The sequence below is a fragment of the Mytilus galloprovincialis genome, chromosome 2 (genome assembly GCF_965363235.1).
Source record: "Mytilus galloprovincialis chromosome 2, xbMytGall1.hap1.1, whole genome shotgun sequence".
Classification (NCBI taxonomy): domain Eukaryota; kingdom Metazoa; phylum Mollusca; class Bivalvia; order Mytilida; family Mytilidae; genus Mytilus; species Mytilus galloprovincialis.
The window spans coordinates 66,256,801-66,282,834 of NC_134839.1; the positions used below are offsets into that span (position 1 = coordinate 66,256,801).

The 26,034-nt window shown below is 32.7% G+C and overlaps 1 protein-coding gene across 1 annotated transcript; it reads right to left on the reverse strand.

Annotated features, from left to right (window-relative positions):
• Positions 1-6,217: 6,217 nt before the first annotated feature.
• On the reverse strand, positions 6,218-21,655 carry LOC143064161 (very long chain fatty acid elongase AAEL008004-like). The gene is made up of 7 exons (XM_076236782.1): positions 21,471-21,655; positions 15,557-15,744; positions 14,734-14,817; positions 10,565-10,621; positions 8,247-8,352; positions 7,394-7,530; positions 6,218-6,566 (listed from the first exon to the last, which is right to left on the reverse strand). Exons 1-7 carry the CDS (start codon positions 21,523-21,525, stop codon positions 6,360-6,362), a joined length of 834 nt encoding a protein of 277 aa, XP_076092897.1. The 5' UTR covers positions 21,526-21,655; the 3' UTR covers positions 6,218-6,359.
• Positions 21,656-26,034: the final 4,379 nt, after the last annotated feature.

Consider the following 26,034-nt stretch of genomic DNA (forward strand, 5'->3'; position numbering starts at 1 on the left):
TATAAAAATGTTTCAAAAGATGTCGCTTAGTTTTTTTGTATATGAGATCATACAGTCTATACGCTTTTGAAACTCACCCTGTTTAAGCGAACACTTTTCTTTGTAAGAGTTATCTCCCCAAACACTGTTTTTCTTGTTATCAGATCTCCTCCGCAACCGTAAAAGAAAGCGACAAATTTATTTTTCCAAATTGCTCGTTATATCCTAAGGATGTTACGTTTTATTTTGACCGAAGCTTTACGAAGACCCCATATGAGAGTAATTTCCCGTTTTGTATTGAAATAAGTGAAATAAATTTGTAACTGGAAAACCATAAGTGATAGAGGCCTAGGGTCTTTTGATTTGAGGCCCTTGCTCAAAAAGTATGAAAATGAGATCAAGGTCAAAGGTCAAGGTCATGTTCAAATTTTTGATTTTGGCTTGTTATCTCTTATTTTCAGAAATCATACAAGATATTGACAAAATATTTTCACACAATTGTTAGTTGCGACATGTCGTAACATGTAAATTTTACTTAAAAGGGTACATAACATTTAATGCGAGTTTTGCCCCCTTTTATATCTAATATTAGTTGTATGGTAATATAACTCATTAACAATATAAAGTAGAGGCCTAGAGTCCTTTGATTTGAGGTCCTTGGTTGATGACCTTGAAATTAAGCTCAAGGTCATAGGTAAATTTAACGTTCCAGATTTTGACCTTTGCTTTTTCCTCTTATATATACATGATAAAGCCATGAGACTTTTGGCAAAAGGTTGCAAGCAATGTGACCTAGAATAAGCCAACCGGAAGTGACCTTTTGTAAACCGGAAGTAGCCATTTTTTGTACTAATTTAATGTAAAAGTATATAGAACCATCTATTTTTGGAATCAGTGTCAAGTAAACTATCAAAACATACCGGAAATAACATCTTTTAAACCGGAAGTAAAAAATGATCTCCCTTATGTATATCTTTTTGTATAGAAACCATATATTTTTGGAATCAGCGTCCAATAAGCTGTCATTTGACGCTAAAATTGATATTTAAAACCGAATTTTAATATTTTCATATAAAAAAGATCCTTACTGGTGGAAAGACCATCAATGGTTCTCTGAACAATTGGTTTTTAATGTTTTCAGTTTTTGGTTTTCATTTACTTAGATATATTATAGCGCATCACTTTTGGCATCAGTCGTTTTCCGCACACATCAGTTTACAAACTAGAATTAGCTGTGGTCCGCATCCCCGAATCTTAGGCAGAATTGTTCCTGCTACATGTGCTACCTTAACCAATTTTTTTTGTGATATACATTTGACGTGACTCTGTACTTATGTATCCCGTCATACTTTGAACCACACTATTATTTTATTTATTATTACTTTATACTGTTTAAATTCTTATTTTGAATTCTCTGAGGACTGACATTCAGTCCAACCAAGGAAAGCCAAGCTTTCCAACCAGAATTTAGGTTAGTGCATTTGCTACATGCCTCCATAGTACGTTAGTGCATTTGCTACATGCCTTAATAGTACGAGTTAATTTGAAGTCTTTGAATGCTCCATTCCTAATTACTTTTGGCATATGATAATAAAAGTTGTACTTTATTGATTAAATTATATATTGTTTTCAGTTTTTGGTTTTCATTTACTTGGATATATTATAGCGCATCACTTTTGGCATCAGTCGTTTTCCGCACACATCAGTTTACAAACTAGAATTAGCTGTGGTCCGCATCCCCGAATCTTAGGCAGAATTGTTCCTGCTACATGTGCTACCTTAACCAACTTTTTTTGTGATATACATTTGACGTGACTCTGTACTTATGTATCCCGTCATACTTTGAACCACACTATTATTTTATTTATTATTACTTTATACTGTTTAGTCAGTGTTTGTTATATATATTTTGCGTGACTGTATTTATGCATTCCGTCATACTTTGAACGACAAAATTATTTCATGTCTACCTGTGCGAATTTCAAACGCGCAATTTTACACCAGTACTCAAAACCCTCCTTCCTTGATGGGTGCATTTTACATAAACAAATAAAATCGTATAATATAATCAAAATGAGGATGTTATTTTGATGTATACCTTTTTGTGCCTCTTCGTTACATTTGTTGTTTTTATAGTGATTAAGATGATAACACAATGTTGACTGCTGTACCCCGATTTTTTACATTTTTAACTATTGTGTCTGTTTGTTTTGTTCACGCATCGGTGACAATATAATGGAATGTGATACGACTGTCATACAAGTGAGAGGTTTAGCTAGCTATAAAACCAGGTTCAATCCACCATTTTCTACATTTGAAAATGCCTGTACCAAGTCAGGAATATGACAGTTTTTGTCCATTCGTTTTTGATGCGTTTTGTTATTTGATTTTGCCATGCGATTATGGACTTTCAGAATTGATTTTCCTCTGAGTTCAGTATTTTTGTGATTTTACTTTTTAAATCATCTTTAAACAAGTGAAAACTCATCTTAAAATTATTTCATAGTTCTGTTCTTTTGTTTTTGTTTATAATTATAATAAAGACAACGGTACTCATGACTTTTTAAATCTTATTGTGGCACATAATGTATAGTTTTTTTTTTAAAGAAAAAAAGCAAAATGTGTGCTTTTAAAAAGGAAGGAATTTTAGATAGATAAGTATTAAATTGTACCTGAAGCAGATAAGTTTCCATTTTGGAATAATTTATCCGTTTTTTTATCACGAAACTGCCATTTTACTATCTGTTAAAAAGACAACAGTTATATAGTATAAATTATCAAAAACCATTGATTTTCAGGTCTCGTATACAATTAGATCAAATATTGTTTTTCCTACACATTTGCCACTTTTTCAATACTTTTATTGTTCCATGAAGTGTCGTAATTGACGTGTCTTTCTGCGGACTGTTATATTATGAGCTAGCAAGTTAGAAACGGCTCTACGTAAGTAAGTGACGTGTCTTTCTACGGACTGTTACATTATGAGCTAGCAAGTTAAAACTGGCTCTACATTTCGGTCTCGTGCATTAACATGTTCTCGGCCTTGAAAATGCATATCAATTTTTCCACTATAGACGTTAAGCAGCCATCATTTTTCTTTCTACGGACTGTTACATTATGAGCTAGCAAGTTAAAACTGGCTCTACATTTCGGTCTCGTGCATTAACATGTTCTCGGCCTTGAAAATGCATATCAATTTTCCGCTATAGACGTTAAGCAGCCATCATTTTTGATCTTCTAAATATGAAGCATTATGTATCTATAATTACTCTAAGTATCAACACAAAAAGGTTAAATGCAAATTTGCGGAGGAATGTTTTTCCGTATATTGGTGTTCTTCCCTCGTCTGTAAATGTATAAAAGTAAAATTTTATCTTTCACGCGAACGAAATAAGCAAATAAATTATCAATCCAAACAAAAACCTAGCTCGTTCCAGCTACCAGCAACACGACGGGTGCCACATGTGGAGCAGGATCTGCTTACCCTTCCGGAGCACATGAGATCACCACCAGTTTTTGATTGGGTTCGTGTTGCTTAGTCTTTAGTTTAGTATGTGTTGTCTTCTGTACTATTATTTGTCTGTTTGTTATTTTTAGCCATGACGTTATTTTCAGTTCAATTTGACTGTCCCTCTGGTATCTTTCGTCACTATTTTAAACACGTCAATCGAAATGTCACAGCTGCATATTATGATCATTTCGAGAAAAGAATAGGGTGAAAATGTTTTATTAATTAATTTATTTTATATTTTATCTTTGTTAAAAACGTTTAATATTAAATATCACAATCAAAAATGTTTTAAACAGAATAATACAACAGCCGATAATCTAAAATACTTAGATATAGCACATGTGCTTTAAGTTTTAAACTATTCTGTTCGTCCGATATCATACACTCAGTTCTTTTGTTTATCTGTTTAATGACACTGGTAGATGATTAGAAATCAATAATAATTATAACGGCCGTCATCCTTATCACACACCTCTTCAAATAGACTGTCCTTATGCAAATTAAATCATAACCTCCGCCCGATCATTTGAAATAGCATTGGTAATACTTTATCTTTACCATATATTGTTGTTGAAACAGTTATTTGTTTTTATAGTGATACAATGATTATATTGCAATGTTGACTGCTGTATCTCAATTTGTGACACTATTTCCTTAAATGTCTGTAAGTTTTGATCACACATTGTTCTCGATATAATTGACCTATATATGCTGTCACACAAGTTAGAAGTTTAGCTAACTACGTAACCAGCTTTAACCACCATATTCTACATAAGGTAAAACCTGTACCAAGTCAGGAGTATGACAGTTGTTTTCCATTCGTTAGATGTGTTTGAGCTTTTTATTTAATAAAGAACCTTCCGTTTTAAATTTCACTTGGAATTCGCTTTTTTTTTTCAGAGAAACAATTTAAAAAATTGTATTTGTAGAATATCGGTAGTTAATTCAAGAATTCAAAAAATATCGAATAACTAATCGATGAAGTCAAACATAGAAAAAATATTGAACGAATGACCGAACAACACATTTATTCAGTGTTGTTCGATCATGATTTCTTTTTATTACATCGCCAGTGGACTTTTAAGGGAGTTAAAGTAGAAAATGTAAAGATTATGTTTTATACGCATTCCCAATGTGTGTCGACAACGTGTAGACAACATCTATTGTTGGATGACGTCACAGAAGTGAAATAACCGAAATAACACGTGAAATTATCGGCTTTGATTTCACTGGGAAATAACAGTTATGCATTGCAAAGAATGTAATAACACACATTTTCAATGAATGACCGAACAACACATTAATTCATAAATGCACGTAGTGTTGTTCAGTCACGATAATATGTTTAGATCTTTCAGTTCTTGGATAATTCATTCTTTTTATTACATTGACCATGGATTTGTCAATGGAGATAAAGTATAAAATGAAAGGAACATAATTTATTCTACGCGTTCTGAATTAGTTTTAATTCAACGTCATCGACAACGTCTTGGTATTACCCATAGTTGTTAGACGTCAGAGGAGTGAAACTATCGAATTTATTTCACATCTGAAATGATGAGTTTTTATCTCAATGGGAAATCACGGTATTTTACTGCAACCAAAGTTATAATATAAACATATGTCCAGCAAAATACAAATATATGTAATCCACTTATCTAAAAAGTATTTGTATATGGCTGAATAACCAACAATTATTTTGAACTGTAAACCAAAAGGTTGGTAACAATCGGAGTTTGAACGAATCCTACCTACCTACCTAGTCCTTATTATGCCCGGAGTCACATAGGGCAAGGACTAGATCTTTCAACTCATCTCTGTTCTGAGCTTTCTTTTCTATTTCACTCCAGCTGATTCCATGTTCTTTCATTTCAGCTTCAACTGTCCTTCTCCAAGTTGTTTTGGGGCGTCCTTTCTTTCTTTTCCCCTCAGGTATCCATCTAAGGGCTACTCTGGTCAAGTCCTCTGCTGGTCTTCTAAGAACATGGCCAATCCATCTCCATCTTTTCTGTTTCAACGAATCATCCAGAAAAAATAAAAGTGGTACAGTTTCATCATCATAGTGAGTCTCAGCATATTTTTTTTTTAAGTTGGTTTGTCCATGTCTTCAGCATTGATTGATTACCAACTGTTATTGTCTCATAGAATTGTTTTAAGTTGGACGTATAAAAATTTGTATAACACAGATGTTCATCAATGTTTTTATTATTGTATTAGAATACAACAATAACACAATGTTTTACAATAATTTTTATATATTTCCTAATAATGCTTCATTAAAATAATACAAATATGTATAGGCATATAAAAAATAAACCCAACAGTTAGCTTAATTTCAAATTTTCTGCTTTTTTAAATGTATCTATGAGAATTGAATGTTTTTTATCCTAGTTTTTTAAAGAGTGACTTTGTATAAATTGGTACAAAACGAGAGTAAGAAAACATTTTAATACCACAATAAATCTACAAAAATAAGCATTCAATTGTTTATGTGAACGTCAGCCCTATTGAGTGTGTAATCAGTATGCGTAACGGAATATTGTGGTACAACTCTTTTAATAAACGGAAAATAAAAGTCCTTAATGACTGGCTCTGAATAAATTACTGACAAGGGTCTCATCAAAGATTTTTTTCGAATTTATTTATTTATCAGGAGGGATGCAATACTTCCTCCTTTAACATACTACTGATTAATGGCTTAGATGCATGTAAAGATGCATGACCAGATTACTTTCAATAAAGAAACAACTCTAAAATATTATCTACGACAATTTAATACGAGATAAAGAAAATAGGAAATATCTCTTATATCTTTAATACAGATGCCATTAGTGGTCAATACCAGAATTCTAAATGAAACAGAAGATTCTTATTCCTCCTTCACGTGCCCGTTTGATGCACGGTTGTCAAGTTGTTTTTTATTTGTATTTTTCAGATAGGCTTGAATGTAGAAATTAGAAAACAACAAGATAAATGTTACAGATCCTATCACAAAGATCCATGCCATGGGACGTGGAAACCCACAGTCGATAAACAGTAACTGCGAACTATGTAGTAAAATTAGTACAAACTGGATCTAAAAAACAAATATACATACATATTACGAGTATACTTTATAGAGCCGCAAAATTTTAATATGAATGTAAACGTACCGATTCACAACAGCAAAAATATTGTCACTGTTTTGTTTAATTTCATTCTAGAAACCTAAAAAAAATATTTAAATATTTTGTTTGTTTATGACTTGGGTTATTTTCGTTTTTATATTAATAAAAGGACGATTGTAAATATACCTCGTTAAGACAGTTGTACACCGACAAAAATAGTCGAAAAACAAAGACTTCTACAACAGACGTATGTACATTATGTCAAGCTCTAAATTGTTTAGAAAAGTTGTTAATTAACTAAACAAGGATAATTTGTTCTAGTGTCTTTTTTCTAATTTTTTTATAATCATCAAGACCTTGTTCGTCCTTCTGAAACAACCATTCCCCAAATAACCAATCGTTTAGAACCACCAAAATTATTGGCTTGTACAGTCACACGTTCACATTTGGTTGAATTACACCATAGCGTTTACACTTTTTAGTATTATATCGATCAGTATGATAGTAACAATTAAAAGGAAGTGTTCATCCAAAAATCTAGCAACAAAAGAAATATACCTGATTCAATTTTAAAAAGTTCACGACGTTGAAAGTGTTATTGTTAATGAAGTTTCCATCTTAACGTGTTTCATGATAATTGAAAATTGATACTGACAGAAGAATAATCATTCTTTGGTTGGATCATTTTAAAGGTAAAACCCTAAAACCATATATCAGACGAAATACAAACCACCAAAATTTACATTTAACTACTTTGATAATAACATATATCTTGTTTCTGTATAACTAAACTTACAATTTGAAATTTTGTCATGTACTTTTTCCACCATAAGTACTTTTGATATTTTGGTCCCATGGCGGAAAGACCATAATATGCATACATAAAAAAATGAACAAGTGAGTTGATAGTAGGAAAAAATATTGTCATGCCACCTGCAAAATAATTAAAAATATCCTGTACATGTTCGGAGATTTAAAAAAAAACTTTAATGTTACATGCAGCATTTGTGAACCAGCATATCGGTATTTATTATACAAAATAATTGCAAAAATAGAACTAATGAGATGCACATGCTTCCTAATCCAGAACTATTTGCTATAATATATATTGGAAACAACTACTTTATTCAGAGCCTTAGTTGTATTTTAGCGATAACCAACCCTGTTTCTTGTTGCTGTTCGATCATTGTATAATAATAAAAGGTTAGGTATGGTCAACGATTGTATACCATAGTTGTTATTATAAGGTGTGTGTGTGTGTGTGTGTGTAACCGCCTCCCGAAAAAAAAATAAAAAATCAAATAAAAAGCATGGTACCCTCTGAACTGCTGTAAATCATAGGTTGTTTTAAATAGAGATCCGCTTCAAATACATGAATGCGTTTCTTGATGTCGTATATCAATATAAGACTGAAGATATGAATAAATTAATCATTTACCATATTTAAAATTCACGAAAGGAAGTGAAAATCGTACCTAATGATATAAAATGTTTGACACATAGCACCAACGTTAATTAAGTTTATTGAAGTTGGTTACAATCTTCTCTCTCAAACAACTGTTTGAAACGGTATGATTTAATTTTAAAATTAGTGTACAGAGTATATTGCAGCAGTTAAGTTCCTAAAGTATTTGGATAATGATACATACCGGCCGCAAACTTTAAACCAATCCAAATTAACAATGGCATAATAAAATGGTGAAGGACATGCAAAAATGAAACCTGTGAGAACTTTTTCCTCAGAATGAAAAATACCTGAAAAACACACAAAAAAAGTAAAATAACAAAAATATCGAATTCCGAGGAAAATTCTTAACGGAAAGTTACTTAGCAAATGACAAAATAAAAAGCTAAAACACTTCAAACGAGCGGATAACAAATTTCATGTTCCTGACTTGCTACAAACCACATTATCATCACCATTGTATATCATAGTTATTTATTATAAGGTATCGAATCTTACATTTTGATATTGTGTTAATACTAACCGAACTGAATACAACAAGAAAATGTAAAATACATCTAGAGAACAGTTCAAGGTCTATATAAATATATAATTGAGTGAGTATTGCTTCATTAACGTCACGAGGCTATAGTGTGATGCTTATTCTTGACGAGAACACATTAATAATTATTACACTAGAGTAGGTTCTGCTATGAAAATCACCTAGGATGGAGGGCGGTTTATAAGGACTTCCACTGGGAAAGGACGGTATGATGATAGATGCATATTCAGCCTTGCACCAGACCATCCACGGACCCCTTAGAGAACTTTAGCAAAGACTCGTTAACGAGCACTGAGCGTATCATACACCTTATATACAAATTATGTCAATCTCGAAATCGATTTTAATATTTTTACAAAAAACATAGAAAAATCTTCTATCAATACCAAATTATTTCTAAGGACAAAAACAAAAGGATACTGACGAGAATTCTGACTAGATTGCGCACACAACATATATGATTGAAATAGCGAAAATATATCTGCTCTGGAAACTGACATAAATCTGATGATTATACCAAGTATTGTTAAGTGCTATCATAATATATCAAACCCAATTGATATCATATCAGTAATCCAAATTAAATTTTGAATCAACTGTGGCTGTAATTTTTAACCTATTTTATTCTTTTCATATTTTTTGGTCTTCTTATACAACATGAATGGTAAAAAATAGCCATTTTTACAGCCAGTAGATAATTGGCTAATTTAAATGGTCATAGCATTTAGATAAGTGCAATATATATATAGTAATGCTTATAAACCAGCAAGGATACTGGACACAAAATTTGATAATTATTTACATATATGTAGGTACACATATGGTCAATGAAAAACAATAATCACAAATCAACTAAATTACTCAATCGTGTATATGTTTTTGGTTACAACTAAGCTAGAATAATGTAAGCCTAATAGCACAAAATTTAAACATAGTTGACATGATGTCGATCGAATAACTATGAAACTCGAAATTAAATTAGATTACGATCAACACTGAATAAATGTAGATAATCATAATACGTTATAGATTCGTAATATATGCCGAAAAAGTTTTTGAGTATATATGCATTCAATGGTTCAATAATTTTAAAAGCATTATAATTATAAGAAACTCGTGGCTTTTTAAGTTACTTCTTAATCTGACGAAATGGAGATGAATAAAATCTTATACTGTAATTGCATCACAACAAAACATTAGTTTTCTCGTTTGAATTGTTTTACATTGTCTTATCGGGGCCTTTTATAGCTGACTATGCGGTATGGGCTTTGCTCATTGTTGAAGGCCGTACGGTGACCTATAGTTGTTAATGTCTGTGTCATTTTGGTCTTTTGTGGATAGTTGTCTCATTGGCAATCATACCACATCTTCTTTTTTATATGGCCTTGTATGGTAATCAGTACAGACCATTTAAAAGCTTAAAAAGTTGTCAAACTTGAGTCATCGACCGTGCAATAGCTGTATAGCCAGTCAATGTCGTTAAAAACTTCCATCGTCGATCTTAAAGATTGACTGAGACATATAGAAATATGGACTGTATCTATCCATTCGTCAGTAAAAACTATGATTAAAAGGGGTAAATGTTTGACTGTGTTGGATCTGTAAGATCTAATCTTTTCTAAAGGAAGAAATAACATGTGATGTCCAATGAAGATTAATCGATACATTCTGCGCTTTAACTAAAGAGCTCTTTGGCGGGTCTTTCGGCAACAGGCAACATTTTTGTCCCTCGCTTCTAAATCCTCATTTCAGGGATGTAACTTTTTATACAAATCACATGAAACATAAAGAGAAGTAATTTTACATAGATGTGCCTGTCAATGTTAGTAATTTTCTAAATTGCATTTAATGCTATATCAGTTCCATTATGAAAATGATAGTCGGTTTTGAATGTTTTGTCATGAAGCGATAATAATATTGCATCGAATGTTTAAATTCTTATTTCATACAAAAGCACTTACTGTGTCTAACATTTCCAATAGTTTAGATATATAAAACAGCCAACCTGTTCCAACAAGCTGTAATAGAAACACAAAAAAAACTGTTCAAACAACTATTCATCGTACTCAGAAATGTATGAAAAACGAAAGAAAAAAACACTCATTGGATAAAAGTCGCTTCAAATCGAGCAACAAAAATTACTGACTAAACTGATAATTCTATCAGGTTTGTCGATTTGGAACACAGGGTGGTTAAACTACAGTTTACTCACAAGAATGACCGCATAAATATTCAGTTGGTAAAGAAGGGAAGGTTCACAAGAATGAAAGTTATAAAACCTAGAAAACACTATTTTGGGAAGTGGAATGTTGCCACGCAGTTAATTATCAAGAAGAAAGTTAAATTTTATTTTGTGTGTGAATGTTACATATTCATATTGTTTATTGTCAATTTTGTTATCTAATAACAATTACATATTTTGGATATTTACAAATTATACTTATTATATTATATCTTATATTGTATTAACAATCAAATATTGAAGCTGGAATTAGATAGCCTTCAATCACCAACTTTGCGACTTTAAAAAATCCAGTAGCTCTGGAACGTCTTATACGATGAAATGATATGAAACTAGGAAAATTATAAACAGTGCATCTCCTATAATATATATATTTGGAAAGCAGTATGTTGTCAGTTTGCAACACACATTGTATGTGTGGCTATATATTAAAGCAATGACTTATTTTAAACCAGAATTCTCTCTCAACTACCATTTGAGATCCGACTGCACCCAGTATGTAATCTCTCGAGAGAGTAAAATTGGATAATGAAGTTAGAAACATAGAAACGAAATGATATTATCTAGAAGACTATATATATATTTTATTGGCTTCCGAAGCTACACAAAAAACCTTACAAATATAGATTATTTCATCTTCAAACCATTGGTCCACTACTAAATTGTCTATTCTACTTACTAGTACAACATGGTACAATAAAAAAAACCCTGATAATAAATTGTTCCAATAAGGCCTTTAAAAATAGTGGAATTAATTACTTTTGGAGTGTTAAGAACTCGTTGGAAGTACTTGATAAATTGCATGCATATATTGGTGATTTTGAATCTGTTCAAAATTTTGATTTTTCTATCCTGTATACCACTTTGCCTCATATTCTTATTAAGACAAAAATCACATCCCTAATTAACTGGGCATTTAAAAAGTCAGAATGCGAGTACATATGTTCAAACTCTTTTAGGTCATTTTTTAGTAGCAATAAACAAAAGAACTATGTCAATTGGACATGCTTTGATACTATATATGCGATTGAATTTTTACTTGATAACATTTTGTTAGCTTTGGAGATTCCGTATATCGTCAAGTTATTTGAATTACAATGGGAACTAACTGTGCACCACTTATTGTGGACCTGTTTTTGTATTGTATGAGTTACAAATTATGAATAAAATTAGCAAAGACCCATCGAAACAATATTTGATACAAAAATTTAACAATACTTTTAGATATTTAGATGATATATTGGCTCTCAATAATGACGACTTAAGTATGTATACTAAAGAAATTTATCCTGTTGAACTTATTTTAGATAAAGCTAATACTTACAATGACCACTGCCCTTTCCTCGATCTTGATATCTATATCATGAACGGGAAGATTAATACAAAAATGTATGATAAAAGGGATGATTTTTCATTTCCTATCGTTAATTATCCATTTTTCGATGGTGCCGTTCCCTTGTCACCATTTTATGGTGTTTATATATCTCAACTTGTACGATTCGCTCGTGTATGTAACAACGTATTAGATTTTAGCGAGAGAAATTTATGTATTCCTGACAAATTATTACACCAGGGTTTTCGATATCACAAACTAGTCAAAACATTTACTAAATTTTATCATCGGTATAAGGAAATAATTCGTAAATATAATTGAACATGCAGACATCTTATACATTCAGGTATTTCACATACAATCTTTATGGTAACATTCTTTAAAAAGCACAAAAATGTCAGTATTCACCTCGAAAGCTAACAAAACCTTTAAAGTCATAAGAAACGAGTGACCGGTGAAAAATAATCTTCCTCCAATTCTTGAACCAATGCATACAAACATCATAAACTTAGTCTTCTATTCAAGAATTTTCCATTTTTTTCGCATAAATTTCGTTTTATAGTCATTTTTTTTCAATCGCTCAGTGTTGTTGGGAAAATATAGCAGGTAGTTAACGTTCGTGTTTTAAAGCCGAAGTTTAACGATTGTCACCTGTTTGTCAACAATCAACAAAAAAGCATGCAAATTGACCACGTGTTAAACATGTAAATTCAGATAATAGTTTATTTTAAGGACATCCATGCGTATTGCGATCACCGGATTTTTATGAGATGGGTCACACTGAGGTCACTTTGCATACGGAAAATATGTCGGGGGAATTGCTCCTGGAAGGAAGCAATTGAAATAAAGTAAACTTCTTCTAAATATGAATAAATTAAAGAATTTTCTTCAGAAAAAAGTTTATGTACATAAGTTTTATAATGAAAACTATCCATTGAGTCATAAAAAACATATGCATTTTTTTTTAATTTGAGGTTTCTTATGACTTTAAACAGACTTATTAACAAGGGATATAGTTACGATACTGTTGTCAGGTCATTAAAGATTGCATATTTTGGCTTTAATATTGATTCACTTATAGGGTCTTTGCATCGGAACTAAACACATTTATTTTAAAAAAAAAAAAAAGAAAACAGTTGTTGGCATGACACGGGTTATGTTCTTTTCATATATTTTATGATGGTATGATACTAAACCCCTAACGGGAGGGATTGTGTCTGATATTCATATGATGAAGACATAATCTTTCAATCAGTTTAATTGAGGTCTGGAGCTGGCATGTCAGTTAACTGCTAGTAGTCTGTTGTTATTTATGTATTATTGTCATTTTATTTATTTTCTTTTGTTACATCTTCTGACATCGGACTCGGACTTCTCTTGAACTGAATTTTAATGTGAATATTGTTATGCGTTTACTTTTCTACATTGGCTAGAGGTATAGAGGGAGGGTTGAGATCTCAAAACATGTTTAACCCCGCCGCAATTTTGCGCCTGTCCCAAGTCATGAGCCTCTGGCCTTTGTTAGTCTTATATGATTTTTAATTTTAGTTTCCTTTGTATAATTCGGAATTTAGTATGACGTCCATTATCCCTGTAATAGTTTACATATTTTTAAGGGGCCAGCTGAAGGACGCCTCCGGTTGCGGGAGTTTCTCGCTACATTGAAGACCCATTGTTGGCCTTCGGCTGTTGTCTGCTCTATGGCCGGGTTGTTGTCCCTTTGACATATTCCCCATTTTCTTTCTCAATTTTACAGTGTGTAGTAATCATGTTGGATTTATAAATAAATTGGACTGGCTATATTATATCTAGATTTAGATGCATAAATGCAGGATAATTTAAAGACTTTTTTTTCGTTTTTTTTTATATACCTTGAGGTTTGGTATTACTGTTTCCTGTTGTTGTGCACATGTTCCATTTACTGTATAATAATGATTTTTTTCTTGAACTGGTATAAATCCCCCCTTTTTTTATACTATATACATAGATTGCAGAACGTTAGTGTCTTTTCTTCAAATGACATTAATGTTTCACCATTTTCAAGGTTTGTGTTGTTGAATATCAGTATTGTTTAGAAAAGGTGTTGTTGAGGTTGTTAAGGTTGTGTGTTTTTGAGAATTAGGGTTTGCTGAGATATGTTTTCGTACTTGTTAAATTGATGTACAGGATGATAAAATCTTACATTTAAGAAGCATTGTACTCTATTTGGCCTTTTTAACTTTTTGGATTCGAGCGTAGACGAAACGCGCGTATGGCGTAAATAAAAGATTTAATCCTGGTATCTATGATGAATTTATCTACATCTTTTGAAAGCGTCGACCTGTAATCAACTTTCTAAGTTCATGTGATACTGTGCACACAATTGTATAAACTAAAGCAATTAACAGAATTATTCGAATTAAGATACTGAAGTTTAAAATTCCAAGAGTTTAGTAATAGAATAATATATGTCATTATGGATCTACACAAGTTTTGGGAATACTCAATAACTTTATAAAAAGTTGCAGTTAATTTGTTTTCGTTTTGGTATACTTATTACCTTTCTAAAGACTTACCGCTAAATTGTTCGGCGAATCTGAATAGTCGACAGCTTCACAGCCAAAACTTATGCCCCCGAAAACATACGCTCGAAAAAATATCTGGAAATTTTAAGAAAAAACATATATTATCGAGCAGTGAAAGCAATTAATCTATGCCAATGCTATGCTAGGTACAACGAAAATGAGAGTGTATGAGTGTCAAGTGTAAAATAAGAGTAGAGGGAGGCATGTATCATTTTTTTCCAATGTTTGCATTGGTGTGCTGGTTAAACAATCAAAACATGTTTTTAAAGAAAGGTAAGCTAAAGTAATGAAAGCATTTCAATAGAAATACATTTGTATCTGAAAAGACACTATAAGTGTTAAAAATTTGTGTATAGAAATGCTAATTTGGAATTCGATCACACTTTAGTAAACCAATGATAATATGGAATGTCCTTTTGGCTGTGCATAAAGTTACGCACACTTTGGCTGCTTAATTAGTTTTGTGACCTTGACAAAAATATCAAAACATAATCATGGAACACGCGTAGGACATGAGATAGAAAGCTATCTTTATAAGTTTTTTTTTTATATTGTTCCTGCTTTTATATAAGCTAATTGAACTGTATTCGTGTTTTATAGTAAAATAATCCATTTAAGTTTACAAAACATTCAATTTTTTGTTTAATCTAATTATCATATGACTTAAATATTTGTGGCAAATCAAAAGTATTAATTTTACATTATGGGTTGTACAACAAGGAATTTTTATAATTTCCGTTACACAACTTAGATTGGTTTGTTTTCTTTGTCTATGCTCTCGTATTTAATTATCATTTTTATTTATTGTACTCACTTGTGTAAAGCAATATCCAGACAGGAACACCAATCCTATATTATATGATAGTAATACATTTTTTAGTTCCAACGGTTTTCTATTCTTCATTATTGTTGGACCCATTTTCACTAATATAAGATACATCAACATAATCATCAAACATGGCCATGGTGATGACATCATAAACCAGCCATTGACACGAGGATCTGGATAAAAAAATTACATCGTAATAAGTCTGGACGTATTTATAAGGACCATGTACTAGACACATATATTGTTTTTTTTTATCCTGCAGCTAACACTCTACACTTGAAAATTAAAAGTAAACCAAGGAGAGGACCATACATCAACTGTTATACAAAAAGAAATATCCACATTATCGCTTGCTCAACATCGAAGCGAGGTAACAAGATACTTTTTTGTACAAGTACGAATAAAGCAAAACAATATTTGTGTTCCTGTTATTTGTACACAGGGTTTCCGCTGGCGGTCGCCATTTTCGCAACTTGCGAAAAAATAATAATTGTGGCGATTAAAATTCGTCATTGGCTAAAGAATTTGGCGAAAGAAATATATATAACGATTTATTTTCAGCCATCTTGTTTATTTACTTTTTTCGGGTTTCTCTGACTTTACCGATCAGACAATACTCGGAATTCACCTTGAACTCGTTAAGATTTTGACAGAAAATCAATAATCAGCTGATTGCATTCATAGCTATCGACATCAAAGGACTAATTAATAAAGGTGTTGATCGTATGATATGACAAAATGATATAGTTAAATAGCTTCTGTCACATGTCACAAAAGGGATTTATTAACCACTTTGCGACGCACGTGTTTGAAGCAAAATGTTTACGCTTCCTCTCCTTCTTTTAATGATAGTCCAGAAAAGAAAATTGTTGTTATGACGAAAAATGTTCAAAAGCAAGAAAGGTCTCTGATTTTAAACTTTATCATTTAACTTTCATATAGATCATTGATTTGATTGGGTACTTCAAAGTCGTTTTGAACAGTGACACACGTGTTTCAAGCATACAGTTTTACTTATTTACGATGGTCTAGAAAAGAAAACTGTCGTTATGAAGAAATCTATTCAAAAGGTTGACATGAGAGTAACCCTTCAATGTAATGACTACACCGTAGGGATTAATTCCAAGTGATAAGATGCTTCGTTTTGTTGTAAAAAAACACTTCTTATTTAAGGGGGGGCTGGAAAAAAAGGAAAATTTTAAAAGAAAAATATATTTGTGTTATTTGGCGAAAAAAATAATAAAGTGGCGAAAAATATATTGTTTTGGCGAAAGAGGTGGCGAAAAAAATAATTGACCCAGGGGAAACCCTGTTTGTACAATACCGTAGTTGGTTGATTGCAGGATAGATATTGGTTTCTCAACATAAATCCATATATGCACGTATATCGAATAATATATCGAAGGACTTTGGATCCTGGCAACAGCAACAGACTGGCAGTTTACTGCAGATATCCAGCAACGTATGAGCTTCCCGGCAGAAATAACAGCAACATCGCCAAGACCAGATATGGTACTATGGTCATTAGACAATTTTGCTGGAACTGAAAGAGGGGCGACAGGTACATAATATACCAGAGGTACATTCACAAATTCATTGATCAAAATTATAAACTTACAACGTCATGGCTAAAAATGAAAAAAGACAAACATACAAATAATAGCACACAAGACATAACATAGAAAACTAAAGACTAAGTAAAACGAACCACACTATAAACTAGGGTGATATCAAGTTCTCTAGAAGGGTAAGCATATCATGCTCCATATTTGCGCCCGTTGTGTTGCACATGTTATTAGAAACCTGGTAAGTAGTCTAATCAATTTGATAGGTCACATTCGTGAAAAGGGGACGAGGTTGTAGTTACGAAAAGAAACATATCCGATATCATCTGTGAAACGGATATTCCATAACGGTCAACCAACTGGTACCAAATTTTTAATATTCTATTTAGCGGAAAGTAAAGTTATAGGATATTGCTAACTTCTTTGGTTTCTTCCTAAGAAGTTCCTGCATGAAGTCAACCATATACGAATAAATGAACTAGTCGGCAAGGCGAGGGGCACAATTGGTTCCCATGGGAATGGCGATAGTGTGTTAAAAAACACGTCATCCAACTTGAAACGTGACAAAATGTTGTCAATCAAAAAATTAAGGCCATTCTTTTTTATGACACAAAGCAATACCAACTCTTTCAATAAGTCTTTTAGTTTGGAAAAGAGAATACTTGTGTAACGTGTAGACAATTCAAATGTTTTAATATTAATGCAAGATGGAAGAGCCTTAGATTGCATGTACTCTAAAAGATCTTTGGAATGTTTTAGTATTCACATCTGATTCACGCCACCTCTAGAATAGGCAGTTTCACAATAACTTTGAAGCCCGGCTTTAACTGCTGACAGTCCCTCGGGTAAAAAGGACTGATGAGGCGCACAAACGGAAAATGACAAAATACCAACAGCTTGTAGAAGATTGCAAAAAAAAAGAGGGGCGAAAGATATTATAGGGACAGTCAAACTCATAGATCATCGAAAATAAACTGACAACGCCATGGCAACAGAGGGGATAAAGGAAGTGGTCCTCTGATCTTGAAGTAGGATGCATGGTCTTTGCGGGACAGACAGCATGGAAAGCTATCATGGGCAGAGAGGTAGAAGCTTATTTCCGAAGTGTGTAGACAAGCAGAAGTATCTTCACTGTGGATATGGAGGAAGAGAAATGAGATCTGGAAAAGTGACAATAAGAGATATGTGAAATAAGACATTAAGTGTAAATAATGAATTCATGATAAAAGAGACTTTATAACAGCTCTGATGCATATTTCAATCAATGACAGTGCATCAGTTTCATCAGCTGACATATCAAGAGCAATGGTAGCCATCCAGTTTCAGGTTCGAACTGATCAATTGAGAGAGCGCATCTTTTGATGTTGTTGTGGAATAGCGCCGAAACAGCATAGAAAGGGTGAATCCAACTGATATTGGAACTGGATCAGCTCACCTTGGTGTATGTCCTATGTGTCGCAAAGGACATATGCATATCCAACAAAAGATACACTCCAACATTATAGACAAGAATAGAATTCATGACAAAAGTCTGTGTTTTGTTCATTGTATTGCTGATCACTTAGTCTGTTTAGTTTCTGTTTATTTCTTTAGGTTTTGATACAAAATCAGAAGAGGGTAAACACATCTTCATTCAAGGTCAATCACTCCTATAAAGATTGGCAGTCTACTAACTGTATCATCAAATTTAACTTATAAGTAGATCTTGACTTGCTGATTATTTTTGTGATTTATCTATAATGATTTTTATCATATAAGGCAAAATGAAAAAATAAAATGATGAAAATCGTCATTTATTGGCAATAACCCCAATCATTGACGATTTCCCCTCTAAAATTGTCTCAATTGTAGTATATGACTTGCTGATCATTTTTGCTTTTTCTATCCATCTATTATATTTTTTAAGATATAAGGCAAAAATGTAAAAAAAATAGTCAAATTTCTCATTTAAGGGCAATAACTCCTATAAAAACTGTCTGACAGTTTTGAAGTAAATGAACAATTGGTAAAGCTCAACATTCTGAAAATTATTGCCCTTGTCAAATTTTCTTTATTTATAACTTTTCAAAGTAGTTGACAAAACTTGCATTTGTATCCCTATGTTCTATTTTTAGCCATGTCAGCCATATTAGTTGAGACACAGGGTCACGTGTTTTTTTTTTTAAACTAGATACCTCAGTAATGATTGTATCAAAGTTTAGTTAAACTTGGACAAGTATTTCAGAGGAGAAGATTTTCGTAATAGTTAACGTACGACGCCATGATGAAGATGACGACGGACGACGGACGTAAAGTGATGAGAAAAGCTCACTTGGCCCATTGGGCCAGGTGACCTAAAAATCAGAAAAGAATAGATGTATGAAACGAATTAATAATATGCACTTAGGTAAAGAAAAATGCAGAACTTTTGAAGAAACTGAAAAGGCGATGAATCAGAGAAAACAAGAATGTGTCCCTAGTACAAGGATTACTATGTTAAGTGCAGCGTGAAAATGGGATACAAACTCTAATTTGGCATTAAAATTAAAAAGATTATACCATGGGGAACATGTGTACTAAGTTTCAAGTTGAATGGATTACAACTTCACCAAAAACTACCTCGACCAAAAACTTTAACCTGAAGACGGACAGACGGACGGACGAACGAACGAACGCACAGCCCAGAAAACACAATGCCCATAAATGGGGCATAATAATATTATCAAAGAATATGATCTTATTTTTTGTATTATATATGAAAAGGAATTATACTCGGCTATAAAAGCCCGAAAAATATTAAAATTGAACTCGTTAGAAAAGATATGTCATGTATTTGATTAAGATTCGAATCCAATCGATATCCGTGTTCTTTCAATTATCTATACAAGCAATTTCATTCAAATTTAAATTGGGTTCACAGACATCTGTGTCATAATATTTGAAAGGTAACTAAGTAAAGATGATTAAAAAAATGCTTTACTCTTGCTAATATAAGGTTATGCTACACATCCTATTTTTGGACAGCGGTATACTACTGTTGCCTTTTTTTGGTACCGAAATATGCTATCCTTTACCATTCTTTCACAGTTGAATGCCCTCCAACTGACTAAGTGCAAGTAAATCCTACTTTTTCTGCATGTGGTCTGTCATCATATCAGATATTACAGTATTTAGACGCAACATTTTTTTTCAATTTGCCGGGATATTTAATCGATAGGCTGATATTTCAACTGCATGAATAAATTCACAACAGTTATTTGGTCACGTTTGGAAGAATTTGTTTAATACTTTGTTATGCAACCAAACATATTTTGTATAATTAAAATCCTTAAAAAAATACATTCTGTAAAGTATGACACAGAGTCGCACCAGTTTTTTTGTAATATATATATATATATATACTCACAACGTCATTGCGTTGTCGAGTTTTCACTTCCAATTAGGTAACAGATTGGTTTCTACACCAAAGTCGGTGACCATACGTTTTATTGTTTTTAACGGCGACATCCCGTTAATCTCACAACCATTATTCCGACAGCTCATTACTCCGACAGCCCACTATTCCGACAACCCATTACACTGACAGCTCAATATTCCGACAATGGATCTGTCTTAAGTGTACGGGTAAATTTTCTCTAAAAAGACCAACTCCGTATTCTATAATATTTGTGGTTGTCTGTTTTGATTCCGATTATTCTTCACATGCGGGATATTTGTCTCAGTATATTGGAGTTGATACACATGCCAAATGCAACTTCTTAGTCCCTAACCTCTTCCCTCTTTCGTTTTACGGGTTAGGTATTTTATTTGTCTTTATATTTCGGCGTTTGTGTGTCCACTGTCATTCTGTACTGTTCTATAGTTTGCTTCATTGGAACTTTGGTGGATAATTGACTCATTTGCAATCAGATATAATCTCCTTATTATATATATATATATATATATATATATATATATATATATATATATATATATATATATATATAAGTTGCCTTCAACAATGAGCAAATACCAACCCTAATTTGATAGATATTGTGTGAAGAATTACACGATCGATAAATAAAGTCTTCTTCAACTAACTTTTGTATCGGGGACCATTAATTTCGTCATCCATGCAAACTGCCCAAGTTGTAGACAATTAATTTCGTTATCCATGTAATAAGTGGATTTGAAAGTCGTATGCATATTTTCTTTAAGACTAAAAATTGTAATAAAAACGTATCAAACACGACGATTGTACATGTTAGATACTACAATTAAGACAATTGTTTAAAAAAAAAAAGACTTGCTTCAGTTGCTTGCATCTTTTAAGGTTCTTTTTTGTAATAAGTTAAATTAATCTAATTAAGACTTACCGCCCATGCTCATTGAATAATTGTATTCATTTTGTATCGCCTTAAATGCATCCATGTTGACAATTTCTAGCTGAAGTCAAATATTTGATTGTGTGATCGACCGTATGATATTTAAGTTTCAACATATATATGAACCCAAGATTTCTCAAGCGTACATTCATTTGCAAGATTAATCACTGAAACATGAAAATTATTCAGATGTGAAGGGTAATGAAACACTTTTAAGGGTATGCATCGCAAACAGTTACTAGTGAAGTTAATAATTAAATACAGTATACGTATAGTATATGAAAATATAAAGATGAAACAATTTCATTTAACAGTCAGTAAGTATGCTCCTAGAAACGACCGTCTCAGTTGAACGAAAAATTACACATAATATACCCAAATATGGTAGTCATTGGATTTCCATTGTTGTCTTTAGAAAAAAATACGATCAAACCAGGGTCAGCTTCCCAATGTTAACTATTTATGATATAAAGATATCGATGCAGAAAAGTATAAGATATAGAATAAAGTTAACAAAAAGAATGGACTGGTAACAACTGTTGCCCGGTATAGTTTTCTTGCACGAGAAGTCAGATGAAGTCCAAGGCCTTGCACTGACTACAAGTGTAGAAATATATACGACAATAATTGTTACGAGTCCGATGTTTTTGTAACTTTAGTTTTTTTATCCAAATTGTACAACATTTTTAATTAGAAAGTATCACATTTCACTATTCGTTATAACAAATTTAATTCGTAAAAAAATTATAAGTTTGCAAAACGATTTTCACACAAATATATATAGGTTATAACAAATTAAATTCGTGATTTCGAGTTGGTACTTCCTATTTCGGCTTGTACGTGTACTTTGTAGAGGAAACTGGTGGATAAATCTTATGAAGTTAATTTAGGTGTTGGTAACTTCGGGCATATCTTATACCAAGGTCTGATCTGTGATTTTGCTCTATAATTTGGTGCATTTTGCAATAGCCAAGAATTCTTCCTGACCATGTTAGTACCTGAAATGAAAAATAAATCATTGTCATATTTAAAACAAAATATTTTTGCATTTTTTTTCTCTATTTCCAACGTTTAAAAAGCACATTACATAAAAATCTTAATATGGGCCAAACGAAATACCTGAAGTTATGATTCTTCATAACAAAGTAGATATGTTTGAATAACAAACTATCAGATAAAGACCATTTTTTTTATATTTATTTTATTTTTTCAAAACACATAAATGTATAATCGCGAGATAATATACAAAGGTATATGAATTATTCTTTACAATGCAGATAATACAATAGCAGATAATTATAATCAAGCTAATTTTAACAATTCTTACAATCACTTATTTTAAGAACAGTTTGAGTTTTCTGCTGCAAACTATTTTTTCTATGTTTTGTTTTATTTCTGTAGTAAAATTTTGAAGGAGAAAAAAGTTGGGATAAGAAATTAAACAAAATCAAGTTTGAAAGACCAAATTATTGTCAATTTATCTTTGTTTTGATAAATGCCTCAACCCATGAGACGCAACATCTGACACCCTAAGCGACACCTTACATTTCGATGCAAAATTACCTTTGAAATTAATAAATTTACTTAGAAGCTGGCATTTGGTTAAAATTTATGATAGGAATATATTTTTATATCAATTAATCGGGGAAGAAATCTTCAAAAGTGTTTTATCATTCTGAAACTTGCGTTTATGAAGTCTCAAAATCTGCAACATGGAAAACTGGGGAGAGTTAGTTGAGAAAACGTTTGCTTGGGATTGCATGTTAAGCGCTTCGGACTCATACAATTTAAAACGTGTTGTTTTCCTTTATTACGTACAGCACTATATATATGATACCTCTCAGTGCTTGTTGCCTATCAGTCCTATAGGCCGTATCATCAGCCAAGTAGTCAGAACTTCGGAACTGACATGATTAATAACGAGATTTTCGAAACTGTTCGTTAATAAAATTTGAAATGGTAAGAAACTACATCTTCGCCAGGCATGATTTACGATACAGTCTCCGCCTCTTTACTGGATCGTAACCCTTGGCTAGCGAAGATGTAAAAACCTAAGCTTTCAACTTCTAGATCAGCCTGGAGAGCCGTGGTGTAGTGGTTAGCGCATCGGACTACAAACAACAAGGTTCCTGGTTCGATACCCGGCTGTTTCGAGGAGAAACTTTCAAGGACTTAATTTCCGGCTCTCTCTCTTGACACCATTTCGAAGTATGGTCTTGAGAAACGATGAAAGTCCGTCGGAAGGGAAAAGATAAATGGCTGGCCATGTTAGGAGAGAGCAATATCTCGTGCACGTAAAAGACACCCTCCTTTTCGAGTCTTTTTCTTCTAAGGTATAGTAGATAAACTCAATAATGAGTACTCAATACTTGTGCGTTACGTAGGTGCTGGTAATGTCTATTTACAATAAAAGATCAAAGATCAAAAAATAAAATACGGTGCATGCTGTACTGTTGAGTTGGTGTAGGAAAAAAAAACATTCCATCATCTAGGTAACCAGTGTCTTGAAAGCTTCAACAGTGGGCGCTTTCACTGTCGATTCCGGTTATTTATTCCAGGCTACTACTGTTCTTGGAAAGAATGAGAACTTGTAGTAGTCATGTCTTTATTGTAGTGTCTAGATGTTCTGTTTAATGGAATCAGGTAAATATCTGTTGGAATTGTTACTAGTCTATTTACAATTTTGTAAATTAGGCATAATCTGATGTTAGCTCTCCGTTGGTATAGATGTATCCAGTTAAGCTTGCTTATCATGCTTGTGACACTCGATTCGTTACTGTAGTCGTTGAAAATATAGCGAGCTGCTCTTCTTTGTACCCGTTCTATTATGTCTATAATTTCTGGCGTAGAGGAATCCCATTTGGCTGCACTGTATTCCACTCTTGGTCTTATTATTACGTTGACAGCATTGGTATTTGTTTGCTTTGGAGCTTTTTTATGTTTGGTTTACACTGGCTACAATTAATGTTGTTTATGTGTAAGTTTCAGCTTAGGTCATCTTTGATGGTAATTCCCAAGTATTTCGTGTCTGTGACTACTTCTAGTTGTTTCCCCACGCATGTAATAATGTTCTTTTATGTGGATTTTGGATCGTGTTAGGTGCATCGCATTACATTTGCTGACATTAAATTCCATTTTCCATTTCTGTTCCCATTTCGTCAGTGTTGTCAGATCTTTTGTAAGATAGCTTGATCTTTGGTAGTTCTAATCGGCCGGCAGATGGTGCAATCATCAGCAAACAGGCGGGTTGTTGACTGTATGTTATCATGCAGTGATGTCATTAATGTGTTCTGTTATCTAAAAATGCTGTGATCCATTTGTGGTTTCTTCCTCGTTACCTATATTGTCTGAGCTTGTGAAGCAGCGTGGATGGCTGACTTAATCAAATGCCTTTGCAAAGTCCAGGACTATCCTATCTGTTTGTGTTTTCATGTCCATTGTACATGTTATATCATGTATCAGGCCTAGGAGTTGTGTCTCGTACGATCTCTTACTTCTAAAGCAATGTTGGAATTCAGATAGTATTTTATTAGTTTTTAGATGTTTCATTACGTTGGATACTACGATGTGCTCCATTAGCTTGCAAAGGATGCAGGCTAGTGAGACAGAACTGTAGTTTGCTGGTTCATGGTGTGGTACTTTCTTGTAGATTGCACAAACAAATGCGTGTTTCCAGTCTGTTGGTGTTTTTCCTAGAAACGTGGATTTATTGAAAGTATCTGTTGTAGGTAGTTCGTGATGGAGTTCTTTTAGTATTCTTGGGGTGAGTTGGTCTGACCCACTTGCTTTTTTAGGGTTGAGTTCTTTCAGCAGCTTTTCTACTCCATTTATTGTGATGTTGGTGTCATTCATAGTGTTGAAGTTTTTATTTCCCATATGTGGCATTTCAGTTTTGTTGTCTTCAGTAAACACTGATTGGGACTGATGGTTTAATGTGTTTGCTTTGTCAACTGTGTCATTTGATCTTTGTCCTTCGTGTTTCAATGGTGGAACTCCCGCTGTTTCTTTCCTCATGCATTTTAAAAAAGAGAAAAAAAAAAATCTTTGGATTTGGGTTATCATCCGGCGCTACGATGTTTGATACATAGTTCCAGTAGCATTTACGTGTTTCTTTTTGTACTAGATGTTTCGGGTTTTTATAATAATGCTGTTCTCATTTTCCCGTTATCTACTGATTTTTTTATTTTGTTGTATAGTCGGTCCCTTTTCCTCATATTCCTGCGCAGTTCAATGGTTATCTAAGGGTATCCATGTTGATGTTTAATTGTTCTCTATGATATGTGCTTGTTAGTAAGTTTATTTTCTCATCTTTAAATCCCTCCCACATTTTGTTTATATCTGTACTATTTTGATGATTTATGATAAAGGGGTTTCCAAAATTCTTTGTTTCTACGTTCATGGTCTCAAATATTGGTATACTTTTCTTTGTGTCTGATTTTCTTTGATTGATATTTGATTTGATTGACTAGTTGTACCAGGCCTCTGTCTGTTATGAGATCTATAAAGTCTTTATGCATTTCTGTGTATTTACCATTTTCTTTGACTTGAGTGTTGG